The 23,223-nt window shown below is 38.5% G+C and overlaps 2 protein-coding genes across 2 annotated transcripts in view; one reads left to right on the top strand and one right to left on the bottom strand.

The window, feature by feature from the left end:
- lama1 (laminin, alpha 1) overlaps positions 1 to 5,805 on the bottom strand; it is a 40,665-nt gene extending 34,860 nt beyond the window's left edge. Inside the window, exons 1-2 of the mRNA XM_055227744.1 lie at positions 5,737 to 5,805; positions 2,248 to 2,418 (exon numbers count right to left, since the gene is read on the bottom strand). Of these exons, the coding sequence (XP_055083719.1) occupies positions 2,248 to 2,418; positions 5,737 to 5,794 (229 nt within the window). The 5' untranslated portion in view covers positions 5,795 to 5,805. The remainder of the gene's footprint in view (positions 1 to 2,247; positions 2,419 to 5,736) is intronic.
- Positions 5,806 to 7,573: 1,768 nt separating this feature from the next.
- LOC117383562 (protein SON) lies at positions 7,574 to 22,601 on the top strand. Its single transcript, XM_033980765.2, has 20 exons — positions 7,574 to 7,716; positions 8,691 to 8,891; positions 9,607 to 9,635; positions 9,753 to 9,940; positions 10,414 to 10,580; positions 11,857 to 12,071; positions 12,619 to 12,862; positions 13,036 to 13,232; positions 13,646 to 13,795; positions 14,437 to 14,594; positions 14,679 to 14,813; positions 15,600 to 15,686; positions 15,761 to 15,943; positions 16,724 to 16,834; positions 16,928 to 17,044; positions 17,892 to 18,039; positions 18,195 to 18,263; positions 19,275 to 19,390; positions 19,533 to 19,634; positions 21,412 to 22,601. The coding sequence occupies exons 1-20, from the start codon at positions 7,634 to 7,636 to the stop codon at positions 21,487 to 21,489; spliced, it is 2,778 nt and encodes a 925-aa protein (XP_033836656.1). The 5' UTR covers positions 7,574 to 7,633; the 3' UTR covers positions 21,490 to 22,601.
- The last annotated feature ends 622 nt before the right edge of the window (positions 22,602 to 23,223 follow it).

Below are 23,223 nucleotides of genomic sequence, written 5' to 3'. Positions count from 1 at the left end.
CCTGATCTATCTCTCTCTATTTATACATATATACAGTACATCTACCTATCAGAGGTGAGCCGTATTGACAAATATGAATCTCGAGTAACATGATATTCAGACAATATTATGTCAAATAAATCTGTTAAATCATGTCTTTAAATGTATTTGTTAAGGTTTAAGCATCAGACAAATGTGAAATAACAACAAAAGTGCATAAATATCACTTTATACCCTAATTTGGAAGTTACAAAGTTCTTTTGGTAGCATTTTATTGCATATTATTTACATCTGTCACCTATATATCTGTCTATCAATCTATTTATTCATCTATCCCTTTTAATGTGACCATCCATTTATCCATCTATCCAACATGAAGTCAGTTAAACTCACATCCTTGACAAAGACAATGGGGATGTTCAGGAGTGTGGAGGAAGTGGCAGACTTTGTAGGGACCCTTTAAAGTGTGTGTATGTTTGGAGTGTGTGTGTGTGTGTGGGGTGTGTGTGTGGGGGTGTGTGTGTGGGGGTGTGTGGGGGTGTGAGTGTGTGTGTGTGGAGTGTGTGTATGTGTGGACTGTCTGTGCGCATAGTAACCTTTGTGTGGACACTAGAGCTCACAGCAGGGGCACGTGGGAAATTCTCTTGGGACTGTTACATGCACAGCTAATCAGAGGGCTGCTCAGTACATGGATTAAGGCTGACCTGTCTGTAATCCTAAATAAGTCTGAACAATTTGGGAAAAATATCTAATTGTGAGTTTTCTGACAAGCACTGTGTTTAGATTTGAGTTTTATGTTTTAATAATAGGATTCTGATCAAAGTTCATATTTTAAACATGCCCAGAAGAATTGATGAAAGGACTGAAATATAAACTGACAAACTAATACAAGAATGACATTTCAGAACGTGTTTGCACAGATCTAAACTACAGGGTTAGCAGTTTTTATGCAGAATTAAAAAGGAGGTTTTGTTGTTTGTGAAGGATATTATGGTTCTGAAGTCCAGTGAGATTTGCTAATTGTGTCCATTCAAACTGTTTTTTTCGATTTGGTTGTAATTAATCCAATGCTGAGAAAAAAATAAGGGAAAACTTTTTAGACTACAGAACTTTTTAGAATCGGACTTTAGAAAGTAACACTGTTTAACTTTTCTGATCAAGGGTATACAACAACTGCTTGTCTCCACAAAGTTGTTATTGCTTTGCTTGGAATGGTTCATAGTATGGCATTAAACATCTACTTAGCATTTACTTTAACATGCACATTTTAACTGTTCAAAAATACCCTGAAAAACCTGTGTTCTCACTGTGAGCGGGGTCGCCTCTCTACAGATCTGACCTGTAATTTGGCCTGATGGAGTCATCAGGGAGATAATTAAGTTTAATGACGTACTGTGGAATATTCTTGGCAAAGCAGTAATATATCCAAAGAGACGAGCAGGTGGCATGCACTACCAGAAATGTTACATAGTGGACCATTAAAGTGACTGGTGGCTTTGTAGCAGTATAGACTGGGGGTAGTGGGTCATTGGATTAACTGGTCGATTTATCTCTACTAACTACATTCCACAGTGAGTTTGAGCCTGAGGGCAAGATGGCCGAGATTAGTGCTCTACTTTTTAGCAAATGAGTCTTTTCTTTCTTGTAATGAAGGACCAAGGGAGCAGAATGACAGGCACCATTCTGTCCCCAGGCAGGTCTAGCATCAAGACAAACTCCAATATGCGAAGTGTATAGGCCTCAATTTTGAGTGAATACATAAAAAGTACAATATGTAAGTGTTGTATATTAGGAATGCACCAATTCTGTTACTATCCATGAAGATGCAAAAAATGGCAAGACTACACGCTTTTACAATACTTTACAAAGACGTCCGGGTCTTGAACCATATACTGTCTACATGATTTCTAAAGGGACACGATTGACAGGCGGATTAAACAATCAAAGAAACACATGGTCAGTTTGTGTCTAACTACATGTCCAGGGCTTGAACATGGCCACCTCTCTAAGTGACTTTTGAACAGAGAAAAAGTGATCTGAAAATGAGCAAAAATCTCCACAAAATCTGACTTTTTTGAAAGCTGTAGGTCCCTGCCAGCCGAACACCAGCAGTTTGTGCTTACATTGCGCTTTATGGGAAAACTGCTTTCTGAGCTGCAGAGGACTTTTTTATTGCAGTGCCAATTGTCTGGCCACTGGTCCAACTCATGACAGGTTTAAGATAGCACAATGCAGGAGTTCAGCTAGCCCTCCCTTTGCTAATGTTACCTTTATGTGATGCTGATCGGCTGTCACATCTTGGGCAGTGAGGGTTCTTGATCCTCCTCCCCGGTACGTGCTCCACCAGTTTACAGTAGACCTCGGGCTGGGGGTCTCCACAGGTTGCGTTGGCGCTGATTTCCGCGTTGGACGCCAGGTTCAGGATGGCGGGGAACAGGCCTACGGGTCAGAGGTCAGAGGTGAGAGGTCAGGAAGGAGAACAGGAAGGAAGAAGACCTAAGAGGTAATTACAGTGATTTAGAACATGTGGGAGTATAGGGACATCTGGCATAAATGAGCAATATATAATTAATATGTAAATGACTGCCCCCAGGTGGTAGGTAGTTTGTTTGAAGACAATGTTATCGGTGCCATGCTATTAAATAGAATTATTCAACATCTGTAGCTATATTGTTTACAACTGAGGGATTACACAGACTTTACCTCCATCTTATAATTTGCAGACAAAAAAGAGGCCAACTGATTAATAACCAAAAACACTGTTACACTGTAGTCAGCTAAAGTTTATGACTAGACAGATGTAGAGTTCAAAGTCACTGTCCATCTGTGTAAAGAGTCTTGGGGCCAAAACAAGCCATGGGGGGCCTCCCCCCACTTTCTTTTCCTACTGCGAGTCTGTAAAGCTGAGGGCCCCTCTTGTGTCCCCTGTGTCCCCGTGTATGCTCAGCTGTGCCATGAACGCGTGAAGAAGACTTTGTGTGGTCTACAACTCCGGTGCCTTTTGTTGCCCCCCTCCACCCGACTGTACTGCCTAGGGGGTACTGGACTTTCTTTGGGTGTGTGTGGGGGTCACAGGAGGATTCTGGAAAGGACAGTGGGGCTAATGAAAGGGGGCGAGGGGTGGCCATTATCTTGAGGAAGGGCGTGAGGCTTATCACAACAAACAGTTCCCACAATGCACCAGGACTGTCGGCACCTCTCTGCCCCCCTGCGAGCACAAAGTGGTCAGGAGTGTATTGGGCCTAATTGGATGAAGTTTTTGGACTTGAGTGGGGGTCAAAGTTCAAGCTGTGTAAATCATCGAGCTTAAGAAGTGTTGTCAGAAAAGTCACAAGGGGGAAAGTATAAGCAATCTGTCATGATGTATTGGAAATGACAATGTTAAACAGTTTGAGTTTGCTTCACTTAATATTTGTATTTCTGAATTTGAGTATATTTTTACTATATTTGTGTCATTTTTATGGTTTCAATAGATTATTTTACTAAATTAGAGTTACGCTGACTATAGTTACCTACATAAGAGTGCATTTTGACTCAATTTAAATAAATTTTGTGATATTTTTTGCTAGAATTAAGAAGTTTTTGTTGTATATATTTTTTTAGATTTAAGTAGATTTTTACTAGATTTAAGTAGACTCCTATTGGATTTTATATAAATTTTTATTTTGACTAATGTTGACTTTATTTTTGACAGGTCTAGGTATAATTTTGGCCAATCTTGCAAATGGTAATCTCAGTTTACTCTCATTTAAAGTGAATTAAAATTCTTTAACTACTTTAATAATCTGCGACTTTTTTTCTTTGATTGATTAGAGCAAGTTAAATACACGATATAACTTATTTTTAAATATTTGCAGTTGTCTGAGGTCTCAACCCAAAATTTTGAAAAAAATAAAATAAAATTACAATTTTCTAGTAGCTATTTAAAGAGTTTGAAAATGACCCTTCAAAATAAAAGCTTGATGTTGTATCTACAGCGAAGACCTTTATTACATAAGCAGTAAACTATACTTCAGAGGCAGTTAACGTAAAGCTAATCAATGGCTAGGCAAAGTTAGCATAGCCGTAAATGAACTTAACAGAGTCTTGTCTGGCACTTTCATTATCAGCAAACACACCTGGGCTATAAAAATAATCTGAAAATTCACTACAAAATTTGAATTAAACTAGAAAAATTAGTTTTATGTTAATGAATTGTGTTATTATAACGTTAAAATGTAAATGTATGTGTGTATTCTAATAACACGTATGTGGCTAAGTGTTGTGAAGCTAAACTGCTAAAGGAGACAGATGTTTCAGTGAATTAGCAATAGTGTGTTACTTCTCCCTGTGTGTCCTGTGATGTCAACGGAAGGAATTTTAGGCTGGGAATGTAGTTTCAGAATGACAGTTGAGAAAGTGTAAAGTGAATTTCAGTCAAGTTATCAAAATTAACTTACATTTGAATTCAATTCTTAATTTCTATAGCACAACTTGACATTTTGGGTTATGTTTTGTAACTCTATTTCTGCACTAATAAAAAGCCATCGTAACTATTGGCAGCAATTCACTGTCCTAATTATTTTCTGGATGAATGAGGGAGTACACTGATTTGTTTCTATCCTAATTAGCGTTTTGACATAGGGCAGAAATGTTGTTTTATTTTTGTTATACAATACAAAAATACAATTACTTTCAATGTAAATTTCATGATATAAAAAATCTGTGAAATTTAACACATTTAATTTATTATTTCCAAATTCTAAACTCTGCTGTAAACGACACACTTTTGTTGACAGACCAGTGGCTGTGGACATCTCCATTAAAGATCCAAGCTGATCACTGACAATTATCAATAAAATTTTGAAACACAACCCTGTTTTGACACTAATATGACAATAAAAAATGATTGATACATTTGATAAAGTTTGAGTCAAATTCTTGAGGGATTTCTGACACACATCAAAAACCATACTTACTCAAGGTCCTTAGGTAGGTAGTAATTAAATACATTTATTTGAGTAACCTTTGGAACAAAACATATTCTTCTTGGAATAGTTTTCTGACACCACACATACAGATTATTTATTAAGTTAAAGCATTTTTTTAAGTCTTTCTTTTGGTTAAACCTCTAATATATCAATAGTAATGCTATTAAAGGTACCATTTTTCTCCAACTACATCCTTTTCCTGAAATTAACTAACAACATATACTAAACATTTTTCTTAAGTCTGCATTCTGTCTACTTCAACTACATTTTTACAATTCTTGGGTCAGAAATGTGCACAATTTGTAGTTTTTCAAATAAATATACCAAAAATTGAAGAAAAGAAACTTTGCAGATTGGAAAAACTATACTACTACACTATTGACCAATTAGTAGAAAATACTAATCAAAATACTAATTAAAGGCATAGCACATTTATTACACTTAAAATTTAACACCTGACTTAATATGTCTTCTGAATAAGGTAAATAAAGTAACATAGCTAATCTGCTAGCTCCACATTGTCCACCATTGTGAGATGCCATGTGAACATGCTAGTCTGGGTCCTAGCTTCTGATTGGACAGCACAGATACTAGGGATACTAGAAATAGCACTTGTTTTTGTTGCAAAGTAAACTAGCCTAACCCACTCACTACCAAAACACATTATCATCCAGATATTAAAGCTATTAAAAGTATTAAGTAGTGGAAATCTGATCTATAACTTGATTTCAAATTATGTCTATCTATGTATGTGTTTTGCTTGTTGTGATTTGATAAAGTTACTAACCTCTTTCTTGGGCTTTAACTTCCAAAACCAGGAGAACCAACGGCAGCAGCAGCCTCATCTTGACCACAATTTGGCTCTGGTTTGGTAAAAGGACAGAGATGAGCCACTTCAAACTTGTATAGAGCTTGGACCACTTCAAGAGCATGCAATAAATCACGCCTGGATACTCTGGGTTGTTGGTGCAATTCCAAAAGTTACTAGAAAAAGTTGTGGGAAGATTTGTCAAACTTACTGCAGCAACTTTGGTCCACCGGTTTAGTCCTGGTCTAGAGCCGGTCCAAACCCCAGTCTAGTCTTAGTCCTGGTTCAATGCTGAATATACTAACTAGAGTAAGGTGGAATGCGTCGCTGAGCTCTTCTCCTGGAATCTGTCCCTCGCTCTTCTGAATGAGCCAGCCTTTATTCCATTCATTCAGAGCTGCTGTGGGGGAGAGGGAGGGAGGGAGGAGGAGAGGGGGTGCCATGTGACTAGAGCCGGGAGCGAGAGGGGGGTGAGGGGTAGGGGGATCCCGGCAGGGTCGTACCATCTGCACCCAGGGCTTGGGGGGGGGGTTCTTCACCAGGTCGGAGGAAGGATCTTTTAACCTGCGTGAGAATAAATGTGATGATGAGTTGTCAGTATAGCCTCTTTGCATTAGCATTAGCAAAAGGAAGGTGAAAATTTGTATTGAAAATTGGGTACTTGATTTAGTAGTCGGGTAGTAGTGATTGTTGTTCTTCTGGTACACTGTGATTGGGCTTGCATCTCCGCAAAGCTCACTCTTATTTGTCCTGCTCCTGCTTGTTTCCATGGCTATTAATGTTGTTTCTTTGGCTATAATCTTCCACTATATAGCATATACTCATCTATCACCATGGAGAATGTTCCGAAGTATAGTTTTAACTTTCTGTTTTCATCGAATTATGCTGGTGACTTTTTATCTCCAGAAAGTGACATACTGTACCTATCTTTTTAAGTTCAGTTAAGTTTTAAGTTCAGTGATTTGCCTCTTTTACACTTACTTTATCAACTGATTCTGCAAATTGGTGTTTAGTGTAGCGTTTACTATAGGATTCTGTAATGCTTTAATTAAAACATTTCCTGTACTACTAATTAAAAAAAAAAATCAAGTAGGTGTGTGTTTGTCTGTGCAATGTTCATAAAACTTCACGAGATTGAGTCTAATAAGCAAAGAGAATAAAATCCACATCTTCAGAATAGTGTAATAACAGCATTAGTGTGTCATCATTTACTCACATGTATTACTGTCTGAACCATCACAAATCTTCAACACTTTTGTTTTCTGTAAACTTCTGCAATCAAAAATATAAGTTAATGAACACAGAATTATAAACTATTTAATATACAAGCAGTTACTCACAGTAGTCTTAAAAAATATCTATTATTTTCTATAGCAAATAAACTTGTATAGTGCATCATTGGCTAATTAGCAGAACTACGGTTAAGCTAGCTACATCCAAAGGTGAAACATGATTTTTGTTAGCTATGTCAGTTCTTAATAGTTTTGGAAATGTTAGGTTCATTTATGTCGGACTTTGTAATAATGCGAATTAACTATATATACGTGGGAAAATAAGAAATTGGGACAACAAAATGTAAGTTGTCGCAGGACTAGGACGGGACAGCAAACTATTCATGTTTTTTGCAACCACTAGATGGCAGTATTTGTTCAGCGGTCGGTCGACAGTAGCGTTATCTCAACATTTAATTTGCCAATATTTGCCAATTATTTGTTAAGAAATCGTACTCCTAATTCAAACCATGTATTCATACGCACTTTGTGTTTAAGGTTACAGGAAACAAGTGGCTAATTACTATTGATCTTAGTAGTGCGGAACGTCCATGCAGCTCCGCTGGTTCCTACCCGGGAGCGTATATTAGAAGCACAGTAAAAACATGGCAGCCAACATAGAGCAAATATTTCAAGATTTTATTTTGAACAAAATCAAAGAAATTGAGGAACAAAAGGAGGAACAAACGTAAGTCTTTGTCGCTGTTTTGCAATAGTCTATCGGGGCTTAGGATGCCTTAATTAAACGCTCTGATGTTACTAATTAGAACAAATAACGTTGGTTTTTGGGGTGAAATGTAGCAACATTTTTGGACTCCGAACCCTTCAGTTAATGCAAAAATAGAAATGTTCTTTATGTGTCGAGTTAATAGATTGTCTGTGGCCGATTAATGACTCTTGTTACGTTTTGCTAAGAAACTTTGATTATGTCTATTGCAAGCTTCGATGCCAGACTTGCAATTTTTGGGATGTATTTTATCTCTTCTGGGTTTTAGGATAGCTGACCGTTGTAAGCTAGCATCTAGATGAGAACATGAACATTAAAAAATCTGATTATGCAGGATCTTATAAGAACATACTTCTTCTAACCTTCTGTTTCTGTTGAGGTGCCATTATTACGAATGACTTGCCTCCACCTGAGTCCCTCTGCTGCACACTCTTCTGTAACACCTGTTAATTTTACGTCGGCTTTTGCTACACTGACAAGTCACAAATTTTGAAATGCAATAAAAAGCTTCTACAGAAAATACAAATTTAAAATTATATTGAAAAACACCTTAATAAGAATAAAAACTACCAGAAAATCTGTTTCTGAATTACCCTTATCATAAAAACATGAACTGTACAAAAATATCAGTGACATTTACATTGTAGCATCTATAATGATTCCAAGATGTAAAATTTATTCGACCCTCTCAGTTCAAATATTATTGTGTATTTGAAAATTCATTACAATCTGTTTTGTTTTTTCTCCTCTTCTCCCAAACACAAGTCCTTAGCTTTTAGTGAATATTAGATTTTTTGTGTAACTGACCCAATAAACAATTTTCAAAAGTAAGTAGACTGTTCATTAGGTCCTTGCTTTGCTTGAAACAGCTGGTATTAGTGCTTTATTTAATCTTGAATACATTTGATAGTATTCTTTTACCTCTTCTCTATCAGAGTTCCTGTTGCTGAGAACAGCCACGCAGAGGCATGCCAAAAGACCAGCTCTCCTGAAAAACGCCCTTGTAGCTCAAGTCCGCACAAAAAACACAAGAAGAAGAGCAAGAAACACAAGAGCAAGAAGAAGAAGAAGAGCAAAGGGAAGGATAGAGACAGTAGCGATTCAGATGACAGTCACAGTAAACATCGACAGCACAGGTACACTTCTATATGCTCTGTGGTAGGTGTGATGAAAATTATATCACAATTTTTTAAAGCTGTAATTGACACCCTTCAAAGCTGGAACTAAACCCAGAACTAAACCAGGACTTGAACAGGACCATACCAATTCTACATCAACATTAAACTGGGCTCAAATCAGAATGTCAAACAAGTGTGAATTTGCCTTAAAATAACTTTATGTAAGATTTTTAACTTAAGCTTTAGCCTTTCTTCTATAACAATTGTAATGCTGATTTATACTTACTTACAGAAACATTTGACATGATGGCCAAGTTGTATATGTTTTTTGGTGTTTTGGTTCTCATGATCCAATCAGAAAGCAGAGTGACCCTCACATGAGTCTCATTAACTCTCTCATTTGGGTTGCCAGTTTCTTCCGTTTAGAAACCATTCAGTTTTTAAACTTTTTTTCAGCAATGGGGATAATGTTTTGGAATTACACTGGATCTGATGAAGTTTAGCAATCAACTTTTTGGCAGTTTTGGAATAATAATAATAAATATTATTGTTTTAGTTTTTTATATGTTGTCATATGCTCTTATTGAGGTAGCATAGTTAATGAGAAACATATTGCGTTTTATAGTTAGAATGTAGAGTCATGTTTCCATTCATAACATAAACTCTGTTCTTTTGTAAAAAAAAAATAAATAAAAAAATATATATATAGTTTTACGCTTGAATTTTTTCACAGATCAAAAGAAGAAAAGGCCAGTAAAGAAGGTAAGCACTTTCATCTTTTGGTCCATCCTTGCAATATTTAAGATGTACTACAACTGTACCTTTCTATCAGAATGAATACGTTTCTGTACCAAATGAGCATCATATTTGTGTAATAAGGTTCAGATCATGATCGGACATCTAGCCGTCATCGCCACAAGTCCCCAGATGAAGACAGGAGGAAGAAGAGGAGGAAGAGGAGTAAAGAGAAAGATGGTTCTGATTCGGAGAGTGAGGGGGGAGGCAAGAGAGACAAGACCAACGGGCCCAGTCTCCAACCACAGCTGCCAGACATCATCCCTAAACAGGTGAAGTCACTCAAATTACTAGCCGAAAAATTGCAAAATGCAAAACTGACTTTTTGGACCTTTCTACCATGTTATAACATTGTTCCTTCATCAAAAACATGCCTGAAGAGGTTTTAGGTGTCATCCATGCATGTTTGACTAATCTTGTGATCTCTCTCGGGCCCTTTTGGAACCCTCCTTATGGTTAGCGGTACAAGGCTCAGCCCATGAACCTACCTCATCCATGCTCCCACATGACAATTTTCTATAAATATACAAAAGCACAGTGCAAAACAATACACTACAACTACACAAACCTACTGCGATGTGCAGTAGTTTCATGAGCAGAATGCCCCCTGATTGTGTTATGAAATACAGCATTTTCAAAACAATCAGCGTTAACGTGGTGATCTAAATGTGTTATCTGTTAACAATTAATACCCCATAGAAGTAAAATACGTCCTGTTTAATGAATTATTTTCACAATTTCATAGGAAAGTTCCAGTAAGACGAACAGGAAACAAGAGTCCACACACAGGAAGTCCTCCCGATCCCAGACGAGATCCAGGTCTCGGTCTCATTCCCAATCCCGATCGCATTCCTCCGCACCCAAGAAAGAGTCCAGCACCGGAGACCACAGAAAGTCCAGAACAAGATCCAGGTACAAAAATATACAAAGATTGTCACATAATAAAATCAAACAGATTTTAATTTGACATTTCAACAAGGATATATGTAAATGGGCAGGGGTGGAGGTAGAGAAAGAGTGCATTTATAGAAATTACTTGACAGTTGATTGGTTGAAAGGGAAATATTGCAATTGACTCAAAGGGACATGGCAGGTGATTTTAGGGCCACAGTGAGACCGCTGTGTACTGTCTGCAATGAATTATCAGGCTTTTTATCGTGTGCGAACCAAGGAGTGAGGCTGGTGTGCTGTTAGCATGCTAGTTGCTGTCAGTATTGCTGTGAAAAATGCTTGTACCTTATGGCAGTGAATGATATTGATACTTTGCAGCTGATGTCATCAACATTTCTTGGGAGTGATACTAACTAAAGCACTGCTCTGTCTGAAGCGCTGTTACTCAAGTTATGTTGCGTTCAGACCGGGGTGTCAAAAACACATTGGACGCCTTTGCATTTGAGGACAGATGCACGTTGGAGAAAAATACCTCCCCAGGGTGTCCGTTGGGTGTCTTTAGACATTTTGTTTTCCCAGTCTCTTTGTGAATGATGGCAGACCAGGTAGAGAGAGTGGCTTTAGTGCATTTCCAACATAAAACCCATCAACGGAGACAATCAGCTCTGCAGTGCTGTGTCTGGGTCTGTGACTAGCCGGTGTACCCAGCATAATTATGTTGGCGCCAGTTTGTAGCTGTGTAGTCTTTCTACCTTTTCCATATATTGACATTGCTAAATCACTGGAGCCTAGTCTGTTTGGTTGACACTGCGAGTCAAACGCTAAAAGTTAAGCCTTTTCAATTCTGGCACCTGATGCTTTGCACATGCGAGCGCAGATGTGCAAAGAGAGAGCAGACAGAACTGATTCCTAAAAAGCTGAGGGTATTGAGCTGTTAAACAAGTCCCTCTCAAATAACATTATAGTCACAAGCTAACTAACATTAGCCAACAGTTTTCCAGTTAGTCACACTCACCTTTTTGTTAAAAATCAAACATCTAAACTGGACCATGGACATTTGTATTGATCACAGGCTCCTGAAAATTTGTTTTTCAAACAATTTTAAAACTCTTTGGCTGTGTCACCATGGTAACTGTCAAACATTCCGCCATAGAGATACATGTAGTACACCACCAGCATGATGTCCTGCAAAGTATCAATATGCGTTAGGAAAGTGAGGAATAACATTGGACCAGTGCAAAGTAACCGATTCTTAAGACCATAAAAATTGGGTAATACTTATGGTTCTTTTTGATAGATCCACAGAGAGGAAGCCCCCCTTGGCTGACCCCCCTGACCCTGTGCAAACCTCCAACAGCGAGCACCTGGATGTTGAGGTACTCCCCAGCTCAACTGAGCACCACCCCATGGAGGAGGGCCTAACAATGGCAGAGCCAAGTACGCAGTCAGTCTCCTCTGAGAAAGGAGGAGAAAAGACAGAAGATAAACTGCAAGAAACGCCAAAAAGTGAAGGTAAGCCATGGATATTTAGATCAGAGGTGTGACAAATTATATATATATATTTAAATTCTGTATAATACAATGTTATTGCACTCTGCTTTATTGATATTTTGCAATACATTTTTAATGCATATATTAAGCTAAACTAAACTTTGGTAGCATTAACATTATGGTGTTTATATGGCAAAAGGAGGTAAAAGGAATGTAACACTTTTGTTCTATTTTGTTTGTTTTGGTTTATAGGCCTAAATGTCACTAAAGCAGACCATACAATACATATAGACTTATAGGCTTAAAAATAACATTTACAACTATTAAGTAACAGTATTGGGTTGTAGCTGTTCATAAACTCATTATAAGTGAATTATAGGCTTCCTATGTCCTTCCTAGTACCGTGGCTGCTCCTCTAACGTGAGATAGATTCTGAGTGACAGTTTCAAAGCAGCCTCTGCATATTGTGAATATAGATGGATAAAAATTACCGAAGAGAGTCAGGCAGCCCTGCCTGTTGTACTGCATAGTTGTGTGCAATTTGTAATAACAGTGTATTTTTTTTTAGCTCAAAGTACATCTCAATCCACTACTGCCAAGTCCGTCACTGAGGACAAAGCCAAGCGTACGCCGTCTAGTGCGGACGTCCCGTTGAAACACCGGAGGAAAGGCAGTCGCTCGCCTCAGAAGAAGAGGGAACACAAGTCCTCCAGGAGAGCCCGGGGATCCAGGAGCAGGTCCACCAGCAGATCAGCCAGCCACAGGAGGCGCTCAAGAAGCAGGAGCCCACGGAGGAGGAGGTCACGATCAAGGTCACTAAATGTGATTCTAACTTGGGACTATTTGTTAGGCAAAATCTGTAATCAAATTGTTTCAGAAACATAATTAGAATTTTATTCCATAATGGTATAATTTGAAAAGACAACTCTGAATGATTAAGAATTCAAGATTCTCACTTTTACATGTTATGTGGTTGTGTGTGAAGGTCGAGAGGTCGGAGGTCACATCGCACCCGTAGCCGTTCTTCGTCCAAAGATCACCGAAAGAGGAACCCGTACAGCCAGAGGGACCGCTGGAGGAGGGAGCCCAGTCACTCCCCCGTACTCATCCTCCGGAAAAATAGATCCCCTGCAGGAAGGAAACACGGCAGCTCCAGCAGCCCCCACCGCATCAGTGAACTCGGTCAGTCAAGTTATACCTTATGGTAATTGAATAGGTATTGAGATTAAAAGGCTATTAGTAAAAAAAAGACAAATAAGGATATTTTGAGCATTTTCTATTAAACTATAAAATATGTTCATTGTAAACTACAATATACTGATCTAATGCAGATTCACGAAAAAGAGACACTGACTTCCTGTTCAAAACTGACTAGCAGATTTTCATTCACATATTTTTACTAGGGGAAAACAGATTTTTTCCAAGAATTCAAACCTCAAATGTTGGACAATACAGGATTACGCTAACATATGTGACTCAATCTTAATGCAACTTTGAGTAAGCTCATGATGAAGGAACAGTTATGGTTAAAAGCTCATGAAAGTCAAGTTCTCATAGTATGTCCCCTTTAAATATTGTATTATCTTTGTGTTTAGATAAGGAGCAGCTGTTGGAAATCGCTAAAGCTAACGCTGCAGCCATGTGTGTGAAAGCTGGAATGCCTGTCCCCTCCAGTCTGAGGTCCACCACGGCCCCGCTCAACCTGCCTATGGCCATGAACCCTGCTATGGCCAGTATGACCGCAGGTGAGGATATAACTATTTCTGATCAGATATTGGGATTAGTACTGAAAAATTATGTAATTTAAAGCTGCACTATGTAACTTTTGTGGTGGAGCGTTCGTCATGTCCTCATATGCATGGAAATGTGTGCTTTGCCTGGAATGTTCCACAGTATGGCAAACTTATCTCTCCATGAAAAAATTGCAGGTGCCCCCAAAAGGTAACACTACAGCCAGGTCAGATCTGTGGAGAGGCAACGGTACTCACAGAAATAATGCATGTTTTTTAAGGTGTTTTTAGCAATAACAACAACTGTAATTGATAAAAGCAAGATAGAGAAGTTTTAATGCCATGCAGTAAAACATTCCAGCCAAAGCAATAATAATCTCCATGGAGACAAGCAAATGGTGTACCCTCCACCTGAAAAGTTACATAGTGCTCCTTTGATATCTAGTAATATTGGCACACGAGTTATGAGTTTGAGTTATTTATTATCATAATTGAATAGCATAAAATGGCAGTACATTTTTGTGAACTTCAGTGAACAGAGTGAGGGTCTTGTCTAATCATGACTTGGTTTCAGTAATCCGAAAAAACTTCCATAAGTAACGGTATAATAAAATGTAATGTTTTCTTAACTGTATTATGCTTTGTCCCACTTCCAGCCTCCATGACCGCAGCCCTGTCCAACATCAGCTCCCTCCTGCCCTCTCTCAGCAGTAAGCCCTCTTCTGGCTCCGGTGCACTCAGCTCCGCTCTGGAGGAGGTCAAGAAGAGCGTGCAGAAGCAGGCTAACATCATTAGCATCAAAGAGTTCACTGAAGTAAAGACCAGAATACTGCAACCTTTATCTGCTATTACTCAAAATCTGTATATTAAAAATGTATTGAATGTGATTCATGTGCAGAAATGTAAGATGATCGTGGACAGTAAGGGCGAGCTCCCGGTGGCGGCTCCTCACGTCTCAGATGAAGAGGATGAAGGAAAACTGTTCGGAGCAGGGGCTGTTAAAGAGCAGAAGGCTATCCGCTTTAGCATCAATGTAAGAGCAAATCTCTGCACTCACACGTCACACGCAGCACACAGTGATGCAGTGATTGGCGTTCCTGCCTCACAGCAAGAAGGTCCTGTGTTCGACTCCAGGGCGACACAGAGCCTTTCTGTGTGCATGATCTCCCTGTGGCTCCCTGTTTCCTCCAGGTGCTACAATTTCCCCTACCACCAAAAACATGTACAATAGGGTCCCCTCTGCGGCCAGGACTCCCCTGAAGAAGAGATTCCAAATCTCAGTGGGACATTTGATTAGTTTGAAAATGACAGTTACAACTTATCTACACTATTACTGCTGTATTATTGCACAGATATAAAGACTGCCAAAATATTCATAATAAGCTTAACCATATTTGAAACTAAATAGGACCAGTACAAATATGCACATACATAACATTATCTTTATATATATATATATATATATATATATATATATATATTATTATTTTTATTTTTTTTTTCCCCCATAAAAAATTGTAGAGATGTTTAATGAAAAGGAGTACAGCACAGTCTTATGTACTTGACCTTGTACATTTGCATTGCTATGAGATATCTTTATATGCATTATAGTACTTTTTTCAGCTGCAGCAATTTAAATATTAGTTAGACAATAAAAGAAACCACAATTCCAGGTTTATTTTATATTCTAACAAAAAAAAATCTTTATATCCTTACCAGTTATGTATTCACTTTTGAACAAATTTTTAGCTTTGTAAAGTTATTTTAAATATCCTTTTTACACTGATTTGCATGTACATCTGTTTCCTTCTTGTCCCAGAACATGGCTGTCCGTCCAACTGTCAGGAGTGATGCGGGCATCGCCAAAGAGTTCCCTGTGTCCTCTGGATCCCAACATCGGAAAAAGGTTTGTCAAGTAGCTTTAATACTTGTCTTATAATGATAATTCTTTCAATATTATTAATTTGTACATCTGTGCAGGAGGGTGAGGGGCAGGGTGCGTATGGAGAGTGGGTTCCTGTTGAAAAAGCAAATGACAAAGCAGTGTCCAATGCCAAGAAGAGCTCCATCACGTCGGGCAAGTCCTCAGCAGAGACTGGGCCTGGAACAGAACCAGAGCCAGCTGTGGAACATGACAGTGTGTTCCCCGAGCCCCCGCTACAGGTAAGACTACATTACATTAGATACACTGAGTATTGTAATAAGATATGAAAATAAAATTACTTGAAGGTGGGTAAAGGTGCACTATGTAACATTTCCGGTGAAAGGTCCATCACTCGCTTGTCTCCATGGAATTGTCATTGCTTTACCTATAGATTTCAGTATGGGATTAAACTGATGAATCTCCATAGAGACAAGGTGATATCCACAGACCATGTTGCAGGTCAGTTCTATGGAGAGTCGAGCCGCTCACTGTAAGAATATATGTTTTACAAGGTATTTTGAACAATACAAACTGGTGTAATTGAATAAATGCAAAATGGTGTTTCCTCCCATAATGTGGAAAATTACAGGTAAAGGAATAACATTTCCATAGAGACAAGCAGGTAGTCAACTCTCCACTAGAAAAGTCACGTAGTCCAACTTTAATATGTCAATTATGATTTTATTATTATTATTTTTTTTATACCGATAACCATGTTTTTTGCAATCCGTTAGAAATATGTTAAAACATGCTTGTAAATGTATTGATTGCGGTTTAAGAATTTTAACAAAGTGAAGGGGCTCTAAACTTAACCACAAAAATGCAGAAATCCCATAGATTCCACTGCGTTTCTTTTTAAAAAATTTTAATCAGCTCCTTTTGCTCTGTTTTATAATATTTTTTACACACAAATGCACATCCATCCATTTTCTTCCGCTTAGAAATGCACAATTTCACTATATATATTTTTTTCTATTTCTGTATAATCCCCGTCTCTAATTTAACTTTTCTATTTACAGCCTGTCGATATCTCCCAAGCTGTGAGTGAAAGGATCAAAGCTCAAAGACGATTGGCTGAGAATCCCTATGACGTCAGTGCCCTCTGTATGTTGAGCAGGGCACAGGAGCAGGTGCGGAGCTATAGTATAACTCTAGTCTGAAAATAGAAAAAAATACAATTACAATATTACAATACTGATTTCCAATTGTCTGTTGTGCCGCAGGTGGATGCGTGGGCCCAGTCCAACACTGTCCCAGGGCTCTTCACTGGTTCCACAGGAGCTCAGGTTCTCAGCTCAGAAGAACTGTCCTCCAATGGTCCACAAGCCTGGCTCAAGAAGGTTAGGAACAGGCTCAGATATTGTAAAAGATCTTGTAATTAAGTTCAAAAACACATGATAATGATTATTATTATTGTATTACATTATTGAAAAAAAAACTGCAAAAAATGATGTATTTGCAAGCATTAACCTAACAATTTTAATACATTATATATATTTATTTTAATATTTATGTATTGTTAATATCAGTTCATCTGTGATTTTTGTATTGTTAGCACAGAAAGGGCATAAATACAGGGTACAAATTTAAATTTCAAAGTTTGTTTTGTTATAAAAGTCAAGTTTAGTCAAGTTTAATTTTTGTTTCATTTTTCACTGATTGATCTGGATCTTGCATCAGAAGATACAGATCAGTCTAGTCACTAATAGAAATGATCAGGTTCAACATCTGTGAATTTACCTTTTACAGATTTCATGGCAAAGTACGATGTTACCGATAGGGAAAACTCTTCCCCATCTGGGATTATGAATCACAGTCTAAAATCTGAAAACCAACATTTATCCTACAGGGAATAACACTGATGTTGTAGCTAATTTAAAGCCATAGTATGCAACTTTTTTGCCAAATTATTTACTAAAATAAAAGCATGTTTTTTCACAATGGATGTTTTCATGGCACTGAAAAATGTGTGTCCCTATTATGATTGGGCTTGCATCTCCACAAACCTGACTCTTGGCTACAATATTTGGTTTACAATAGTTGGCTTTAACTTTATATTTCTGTGGAATCATGTAGTTGACTTTCTATCTCCATAAAGTTACATACTATATCTTTAATGTGGTTTTAAGATCATTCGATTTAAGAAACTCTTTTACATGATCCAAACTTTTCTTCTCTTTGGCGTAGGACCAGTTCCTGAAAGCAGCTCCAGTGTCGGGGGGCGTGGGGGAGTTCCTCATGAGGAAGATGGGCTGGAGAACAGGAGAGGGCCTGGGGAGGAACCGGGAGGGCACGGTGGAACCAATTATCATAGACTTCAAGGTGGATCGCAAAGGTACACACACGCACACACACACACACACAGCACTGCCCACCATTCACTCACTCGGACTGGTGTTAGAGCGGAGGAGCTAGCAGGCATTAATCACCACACTGACAGAAATGTGTTAGAATTAAATGTGTAATAATCTTGGTTATGTGCGTTTTAAGGGTTAGTGGCTGAGGGAGAGAAGCCACAGAAGCAGACTGGAGGACTGGTCGTTACCAAGGACCTAATGGGTAAGTAATGCTCACGATTATCTATGGGAAGATCCACTTGTTTTGGTCATTTAGTTCTAAGGCTGTGTTCACACTTGTCCTGATCTCCATGTTGTCCAGGTCTAGTCCAGGTCTAGTCTAGGTCTAGCTCAGGTCTACTACAGGTGAAATCCAGGTCTAGTTCAGGTCCAGTTCTGGTTTAGATCAGGTCTAGTCCAGGTCTAGTCCAGGTCTAGTCCAGGTCTAGTCTAGGTCTACTACAGGTCAAAGCCAGGTCTAGTTCTGGTTTAGTTCAGGTCTAGATCAGATCTAGTTCAGGTCTAGATCAGATCTAGATCAGGTCTAGTCCAGGTCTAGTCCTGCTTTAGTTCTGCTTTAGTCCAGGTCTAGTCCTGGTTTAGTTCTGGTTTAGTTCTGGTCTAGTCTAGGTCTAGGTCTACTACAGGTCAAATCCAGGTCTAGTCCAGGTCTAGTTCTGCTTTAGTTCTGCTTTAGTCCAGGTCTAGTCCAGGTCTAGTCCAGGTCTAGTCCAGGTCTAGTCCAGGTCTAGTCCAGGTCTAGTCCAGGTCTAGTCCTGGTCTAGTCCTGGTCTAGTCCTGGTCTAGTCCTGGTCTAGTCCTGGTCTAGTCCTGGTCTAGTCCTGGTCTAGTCCTGGTCTAGTCCTGGTCTAGTCCTGGTCTAGTCCTGGTCTAGTCCTGGTCTAGTCCTGGTCTAGTCCTGGTCTAGTCCTGGTCTAGTCCTGGTCTAGTGCTGGTTTTGTTCCACTTGTGACTTGTGACTGCTGCCTTCTGTGTGTTAACATAATGTTTCTCGTAGCTTTGAACCTCATAATTTCACCCATAGTTACATTTACAGCTGTTGCCAGTAGAGTTTGACAGACTTCTAATCTTTATATAGTTTATATATATTAAAAATGCTAAATATGGGGTATGACCTCTCTTGGAAAATAATAAGTTTCCTCACAATGTTTACACTCATCATTTTATATTTATGTATGTATATAATCATGCTAAACTTCTGTGTGTGATCCAGGAAAGCACCCGGTGTCTGCTCTGATAGAACTGTGCACTAAGAGGAAGATCATGCAGCCGGACTTTGTCATGGTGCATCACAGTGGCCCCGACCACCGCAAGAACTTCCTCTTCAAGGTCCATGTTTGCCTCAACCTCAGTTTCTCAGTTTCTCAGTTCCTCAGTTTCAGTGACAATATTAGCCGACAGACGTGTGTTTGACAAAAAAACAGGGTTCTCTTGATGTCAATAATTCTGATGTTATCTCCGTGTGGTGCAGGTGACGGTGGGTGGAGTGGACTACCAGCCTCAGATGGCCAGTCCCAATAAGAAACATGCAAAGGCCATGGCTGCTACGGTGGCCCTGCAGGCTCTAGGAGAGGTATGGCATGCTACATATTAGGGCAAAAACAGACACTTTGCACCCCCCACTCTTACTGTTGGTCAGCCTTTCTCGTGCTTTGAGTAAGTTACAGGTGGATATGACCAATCACCGTGAAGATTAAACATTCAGAAGCAGAACATTGCCTGGCTTTAGTTACCTCTTATATAAGACGCTAAGAAAACCTGAATCGTGGTAAAATCTAAATCGTGACCTGGCGCCAAGAAAATGTTAAATTAATTTTTGGCACATTGCCCACCCTTACTACATAAACTATGGGCTGTGATTCTTTGTCACGTGTATTTAATACAATTGTATATCATTCAAAATGTAAGACTTATTAGACCAGAGGTGCTCAAACTTTTTTTTTATCAAGGGCCACATCTCAAAACATATTCGAGGCGGAGGGCCACAGAGGATGCTGTGGGGCGCTTTATACACAGCTTTGACAGAGCCGTTGTGTATTAATTAGGCTTGAAACGCATTCATTTTAGGTCTGTATCACACTGCAATGTGATGTTTGAAGTCATAGTGGTAGAAATAGTTTAATTTGCTGTTAAAAGTACTGCTTATGATCAATTGGGCCAGTTCAGCAGGAGACCTGAGGGCCAATAAAAACTGGTCTGAGGGCTGCATTTGGCCCCTGGGCCGTAGTTTAGGCACCCCTGTATTAGACAAAAAACGCTATTTAAAAAGTGCCCTAGCTCCTATGTGGATGAGTGGGCAAATATTGGTTTATATTGTTTTGATACTTCAAGTACATTGCAAATGTATTGTGACCTTAGAAAGTATAACAGGTAGAGGGAACAGGGAAAGAGACAGGATTTAAACCCAGAATTAATTATTCCACTAGTTCAGCCACAGGTTGAATGGCCAGTAGAAGACAGTTATGCTACTGCTATGATCTTTCCCATGTAAATTAAAAAAAATTCAACTTAAACGTTTTGTATGATTCAGCACATGTTAGGAATACATAAATAAGAGGCAATTTTTAAAGATCATCATTATTATTTAAACCTCATAAGATTCCAAGATTTTTCTTTTTGTCCAGCATCTGATAAAGGGTAGTCTAATTTGAAGCTCCTGGGCATGTAAAACATTAATGCAAAGCTGTAACCCACTTAAATTGCAGTCATTCTTCCAATTTTGGGAAGAATCTGCACAAGTTTGAACTCAGTAATACACACATAAAAGAACAACCGTAAAATTCAAAAAAGTAATTTAATAGGGACTTGAAATTAGGTAGAAACATTCAGGCGGAATTCCTAAGTCAAATTTTTTAGTGATACACGTTTCAGCTTTGACATGTGAATTGTCAAAACCCAACAAATGTTCAATCTACTGTCTATAAGACCCTTCCTCTAGACACCAGCTATACCTATTCTTATATTTATCCCAAACATTCTGGGCTAGATTTTATTTGATTTTCCTCTGTCTAGAGCTTGTTCCCATTTATAACGAGAGTCGATCAGAGAGAGGCCAAAACTGCAGAGTCTCAGCTTCACAAAGAGTCCAGCCATTTGTCTCTATTCCAAAGGGTTCAGACACAGATTCAGGGGAAAACTGTGAAAAATTGTAGTCCGGTGTTTTAGGGAAAATAAGCAACATTGCTAATGTTAATGCAAGGGGTTAATGCTCATGAATGAATTAATATGCATACTTCAAGTATGTTTGTGATGATGAAATAGCTTTATAATATGGTTGACATTTGAAACGCTCTCGCTGGATATTCTAATATTGAAATGAAATGTGTCATCTGATGTATTGTATGTTTTAGGTGCCTGCGGACGGTCCTGGTCTATACACTGGCCCTGTCTTCACGGCTGCCTCTACTGGACCACTGTTTTCTACGTGATCCGCAAGCACAGACTGCATTTCATTAAGTATCAACACTTGAAGATTTCATACAACTCTGAAAGGGAGTAGATGTCCCCTTTGCTATTTCATAAACAATATTTCAGACGTAGAAAACTGTGCAAAGACTGTGCAAAGGGCATCTACAACTCTCCCTACCTTTGTTTTTTGTACAGGAAGACACTGTATCATATGGAGTAGATTTCTGTAATGTTTTCGATCTAATTTGTTTTAAAGTGATGTAAATATTTGTCTTTTAGCCCATGTTTCTGTTCATTGTGTTCCCCATGTGGCTGAACTCATCAAAAGCTCTGATCTGTATAGAGCAAAAGTAAATAAAGAGTATATTTATATTGTCTAAGTATTTCAATAATGTTTCCTGTCTTTCAATATCTAATTTAAATTAAACCAATTGAACTACTACCAAAAGGGCAACAAAAATACTACGGTCCTAAAGTTGAGCCTTGTGGTACTCCGCTTTGTGTCAGGTGCTAAGAGAGTTCAACATGAAATAGGGTTGAATTACAAATTGTTACATTCAAAAGTTTATATGAAATGTGTATGTGGTTCCTCATAGGTCAGGCAGCAGTGATTAGAAAGAAAAGTACTGTGGGCCATTTTAGGACCTGAAAGTTTGTGGTTCAATCCCTTCTTTCTTTGGTTTACACTGCCTGTACGTCTTTGGGAAAGACAACATGCAAATCTTGCCTTTAGTACAGTTGTTCTCAACCTTTTTCATCACCATAATAACAACCACTGGCATTCGCAATCCTCAAACACAAAAGTATGCTGCCTGCAAAAGGATTGTCTAATGTGAGATTTTATTTTCAGGACATAGGTTTAGATTAATTTATTTGGTAGGTCAACATTTGACTGCATTTGAAGTGTGTCAAGCCTGGTTTAAGACTTGCATTTTTTCATTGGGTCAAACCCCCAGGTTGAGAACCACTGTGGAGAGTGAGAGTGAATGGGTGAATAGTTTCTTTCTATGAAGTACTCTGAATGTACTGTACATTTACAGAGACACATGACTTAAACTGATACTTTCCAAAGCAGTATTCAGGTGCATCCCTTGAAGTCTGCTGACATATTAAAATTATATTGAACCATAAATTGTGTGTCAATGTCTGTTTTTTAGAACTGATTCATTTTACTGCTTTTGTAGAATTTACAAAGTATGTTGTGAATGCTGTTTTGTATTTCTCAGTTAAGTAAGTGCAATGGTCATAAATTTTACCCTTGTGGGACACCTTGTTAAGCTTTTATTTCTTTGTGATGGAGTTAGTAGATAAGAACAGATATATTGATTTAAAAAGTTACACTCATATAATCATTATTTTGTTTCCTGTGAAGTTGAAAATCAAAACATCTTACCATCTTGTTTCTTCAGGGAGCATCAGGAGGGATGAAATGCCAACAAAGTGGTAGAAGAAACCAGGAACACATGAAAGAACCCTAATACAACATGAACTTTGATTTATTATTTAGTCTCTTTACAGCTTATTCAACGTGACTGTACCCACGGCTCATTGGTGTGGAGGTGTGACTCCCATGATGCTTTGGTGTTGGTAAACCTGGGTGAAGGAGTCCCACTGCCCTTGTCAAAAACCCAAAGGTGTGTGTGGTCATTTGACCGGAGAGAGCAGAAGAGCAGCCATGGTGAGGTGAATTTTATTTTATTTTCATAGAACTGAGAAATTAAATTTTTTTTTTTTATTGAAAAACGTAAATGTAG

Source organism: Periophthalmus magnuspinnatus, chromosome 2, assembly GCF_009829125.3.
Source record: "Periophthalmus magnuspinnatus isolate fPerMag1 chromosome 2, fPerMag1.2.pri, whole genome shotgun sequence".
In the NCBI taxonomy this organism is placed as follows: domain Eukaryota; kingdom Metazoa; phylum Chordata; class Actinopteri; order Gobiiformes; family Gobiidae; genus Periophthalmus; species Periophthalmus magnuspinnatus.
Note: the sequence above shows the minus strand (reverse complement) of the source record. Positions and strands in the feature narration are given on the sequence as shown.

Coding starts and splice junctions, on each gene's coding strand:
- LOC117383562 (XM_033980765.2), top strand. CDS start 7,634: ATGGCAGCCAACATAGAGCAAATATTTCAAGATTTTATTTTGAACAAA. Junction 10,581..11,856: donor AAGTCCAGAACAAGATCCAG/GTACAAAAATAT, acceptor TCTTTTTGATAG/ATCCACAGAGAGGAAGCCCC. Junction 19,391..19,532: donor GCAAGAACTTCCTCTTCAAG/GTCCATGTTTGC, acceptor CGTGTGGTGCAG/GTGACGGTGGGTGGAGTGGA.